This window comes from Fragaria vesca, linkage group LG6 (genome assembly GCF_000184155.1).
Source record: "Fragaria vesca subsp. vesca linkage group LG6, FraVesHawaii_1.0, whole genome shotgun sequence".
Lineage (NCBI taxonomy): Eukaryota > Viridiplantae > Streptophyta > Magnoliopsida > Rosales > Rosaceae > Fragaria > Fragaria vesca.
The window spans coordinates 18,629,041-18,633,658 of NC_020496.1; the positions used below are offsets into that span (position 1 = coordinate 18,629,041).

The 4,618-nt window shown below is 36.1% G+C and overlaps 1 protein-coding gene across 1 annotated transcript; it reads left to right on the forward strand.

The window, feature by feature from the left end:
- Nucleotides 1–546: 546 nt before the first annotated feature.
- On the forward strand, nucleotides 547–2,786 carry LOC101306364 (protein FAR1-RELATED SEQUENCE 5-like). The gene is made up of 3 exons (XM_004305482.1): nucleotides 547–870; nucleotides 1,040–2,629; nucleotides 2,766–2,786. Exons 1-3 carry the CDS (start codon nucleotides 547–549, stop codon nucleotides 2,784–2,786), a joined length of 1,935 nt encoding a protein of 644 aa, XP_004305530.1.
- The last annotated feature ends 1,832 nt before the right edge of the window (nucleotides 2,787–4,618 follow it).

Sequence of the window (4,618 nt, forward strand, 5' to 3'; positions counted from 1 at the left end):
TGCCTGATTCTTCTCCTCTTCTCAGTCGTTTCCAAAAGACCCTCTGGAGATTAAACCAAACTCGTTTCGCTGGAGACGACAAAAACAAAAAACTCGGACAAGTTTTGCTGGAGAAGAGGAGACACAGTGCTCATGCATGGTTTCTCTCTTTTCTCTGTCTTTTCTTAGTACTAATTTAGGAGTAAGACAAACCAACCTTATTGGACCATTATTTTATTTAACTTTGCATATGTTGTATTGGCAGTATCTCAAAGACAATCGAAGTCAAAGTTGCATAAGAAAGGTCTGTTAGAACTCAGAAGGATTGAAGATATATTCAAAGTTGATTATTTCTTCAGGTACTTTGCTGTGCTCTCTTTGAAAGGTAACAAAGTTACCTTGCTGATCACCTGGCTACCCTGGTCAGTCACTGACCAGGTGATCAGGACTGTACCTTGTTTATTCTTATACTATATTATCATTGTTTAGTTCAATGATTATTGTTTATAATTGATCTTTTAAAACCTTTTACTAGTTTGAAAGACGTAGTCAAGCACCATGGAAAACATGGAAATTATATCAGAGGAACTGATGTTATTCCGAGGAGATACCCAGATGGCATATATCCCTGATGTTGAAGATGGTATGAAACCAAAAGCCGAGCAACGATTCGATTCATTAGATGCGGTGTACAAGTTTTACAATGATTATGCACGTAAGGCTGGATTTAGTGTCAGAAAAAGCAAGGAGACAAAGAAGAATGGAATGGTAAATTGGAAAAGATATGTATGTTTTAAAGAAGGGGAGACGGATGAGACATGGAGAAATAACAATGAAGTTGAGGAAAGAGACCGTAGGAATACTCGAACAGGGTGCAATGCAAAATTAACCGTAAGCCATGATGGAAGCCATTATGTTGTCAAGACTTTCATAGAGGAACACAATCATCCGCCTACAACACCAAGCAGAGTTCACATATTATCATCACACCGTAATATGTCGGTAGCAAAAAAAAATACTGATACAAGACTTCAAAAAGGTGGACATTCCTTTATACCAGCAATTCGCACTATTCGAGACACAAGCTGGTGGACATAAAAATGTTGGCTGCATTGAAAGGGATTTAAGAAATGCGGTGCGAGATGAGAGAGAAAAAGTTAAGGGGCATGATATAGACATTTTGTATGAACACTTCAAAGCTGAGCAAGAGAAGGATCCTGATTTCTTTTTTGAATTTCACACTGATGAAGAGCAAAGGCTTGTCAGATGTTTCTGGGTTGATTCAACTGCAAAAAGAGCATATTCACATTTTGGTGATGTGGTTGTATTTGATACGACATACAACACCAATCGTTACAAGATGATTTTTGCTCCTTTTGTAGGCGTGAACCACCATGGGCAGACCACAGTTTTTGGATGTGCATTTTTGAGTGATGAGACTTTTGATTCATTTGTCTGGTTGTTGAACACTTGGCTTGCAGCAATGCCTAGAGGTGCCCCGAATGTTATTATCACTGATCAAGATCAAGCAATGTCGAAGGCAATTGCTCATGTTTTGCCAAACACATTTCATAGGTATTGTATATGGCATATTTTGAAGAAATTTCCAGAGAAAACTAATGCAGCTTTTATGAAAAATTACTATGAGTTTTTCAAGAAATGCATATGGGATTCAGAGTGTCCAGAAGAATTTGAGAAGAGATGGTTTGAAGAATTGGAAAATAGTGAACAAACAAATAATGAATGGTTGGGAAAGATGTATGAGTTGCGTGAAAAGTGGATTCCAGCATATGTCAAGAAGTACTTTTCAGCAGGGATGTCAAGCAGCCAGAGAGTGGAATCTGAACATGCATTCTTTAAGCGTTATTGTAGTAAAGAAAACAGCTTGATGGATTTTGCCACACGTTTCAATAGGGCAGTTGCTCATCAGAGACATGAAGAATTGGTTGAAGACCATAAAGATTTGAATGAGACACCTATTTTAAAGCTAGGGATGCCAATGGAGGTCCAAATGGTTCATTTGTATACTAAAAAGTACTTTCAGTACTTTCAAGTTCAGCTTCATGATGGTAATGGCTATTTTGTAGATGTCGTAATGGAGGATGACATTCGTTGTGTTTACAAAACTAAAAGGGTGTTTGCTAAAAACCTTAGAATGCGGACGCTTGTACATGATAAGGTATCAAACATAGTGACATGCAGTTGTAGAATGTTTGAGTTTGAAGGTATCCCTTGTAGACATATTTTGGTTTTGTTACGACTGAAACACATTATGGAGTTGCCCAAAGATTATATATTGAGAAGATGGACAAGGTTTTCAAGAGTTCATAAACAAACAAGTCAAGGCCAACATGGTGCAGATAGTTCATTGATAATGAGACACAATGGTATGTTCAAAATTGCTTCCAGCTTAATTGATGAGGCTGCTATTTCAACTGAGGGGACTGAACTTGTGAAGAAGTCATTTGAAGGGCTATTGGAGCAAATTAAGAAGCTAAATCTTTCTGTTGGGCAATCTTCTACAAAAAATTCCACAGCTGGAACTTCTCAAGAAAATCGTTTCCTGGATCCTTTTCAAGTGAAGACTAAAGGCAGTGGATTACGCCTAACATCATGGAGAGATAGGAAAGGAAAAGTCAGACGTCGCTCTGTATGTCAAAGTACTAAACATACTAAAAAAACATGCCCATCTGTTAGGTGTGTATTAGTACATATATATTTAAAATTTTACCTTATTACTATCTTTGGTTAGCTTGTTTAGTTAAAATATATCTTATGTTTTCTAGGTCAAAGGTCGTAGAAGATGATGTCGACAAAGCATTGCGTGAACAAGATCATTTGGTTGATGAACTATAATTTTTAAGTTGTTCCACTTGATGCTTGAATGGTTTGCACTCTATGAAACTTCTCTGAAATTGGATCAAATTGATGCATAATCATGGTGTTGCTTCTTGTTGAGAACTGAATTCATAGATTGATTTTTTTTGCAGCTGCAGGTAACAGAAGGATACATGTTTCTGGAAATTTGATGTTTATAGCTTAACAGTGACTTCAGCAATGTGGTTGTGTTTTGAGATTTCTTAACGCATTTTGGACCTTGGTTCAGTGAAGAGCATTTTGAAGCATATGTGAAGTTTTATCATTTTTGTTTCTAAATTTTTGACAAACAAGTTCTGGTCTTTGTGAGTTTTGATCAGTAGGTGGATTGGTGATTGAATCTTAGAATTCCTTTTACTTCAGCACAGAGATCAGATTTGTTGTTGTTTTTCTTCATAATGATTCAATATGATTTTCAGAGACAATTGTTATTGAGACACAAGATGTGATTCACAAGTACATCATGGCCTGTCTCTCTGTCCCTCAAATGTTAGATATTTTATGCTTTTTTTTCTTCTGCATAAATTTTATGCTTACTTGCTTGTCTGTATGCTACAACTGAGAGATCGATATAACGACTTTTATACATGAATATTGAATGATCAGTACTACATGAATGATTGAAAGGGTAAGACAATGTATAGAAGCAGTCAGCCAGACTGGTTTATTTTCTGATACGCGTCAGTAATCCTTTACTCACAATCATAAAATCTGTATTTGGAACTCAAAATATTCCATCTCTGGAGACAACATGTTTTTTACTTTTTGTTTTTTATATTACAACCATGAAGTTCTCTTATTGTATCAAGACAACACTAAACACCATAGAAATTAAAATTTTCCAATGCTCAATCCTACTCCTACAGTGCTGCTTTATCTTCTCTTTCAGTTGAGTCTTTTTCTGTGCTCCTGTGCTCTATCCTACTCTTGCATTTTTAAGCACCTACTCCTGCATCGCTGCTTTATCTTCTCTTTCAGTTGAGCCTTTGCCTGTGCTCTTGTGCTCTATCCTACTCCTGCATTTTTACGCATACTTCATAATAGAAACCTAAATAAGATCATAAAGATATGAGTACTAGAACACATATGTCCTTACATAAGTTACACAGTTACAAGAAGATATGTGTCCTTACACAAAAAGTTTAAGCATACAACACTTGCTTGTTACACTGACATGCATACAACACTCTGTTTCTTAGCCTCCTGCTCTTTGTTTTCAAGCTCAATGGTAAAATAAGTGCCAATGATTTCTCGCTAAAGTTTACGCTATGTGCCTGCAACAAAATGTTTCAGAGAAAATCAATAGCTGAGTAAACAACCATGCATGTTAATTTGGAATTCTATTACCAGGTAAACTTCAATCACATACAAACAAGAACTATAAACCTTTTGAAATAAGCATCAGAATATCAGATACTATTGGTTATATGCTTCAAATTCATGATGAAAAGGAAGCTAGCTTCATCCCATTTTTCTCCTTAGTTGTAATGGAAACCCCACCTGATGCTATTAGATCCTTGTAATGGAAACCCCACCTAATCATCATCTAGTAGCTATAATTTGGATTTAGTTTTTGTCTAATTGAAATGCACCTCCTAACATGGGGACTACACATATAACATGATAAATGTAATTTTGTTCTGTTAGTATAAACAAGAACTAAAAGCACCATGAGAGCATGACTATCACATTCGAAAGCAACAACAGCAATTGGTTCTACTCTGCAAACTAAACAATTTGTCCTAAAGACAAAACAACAAAT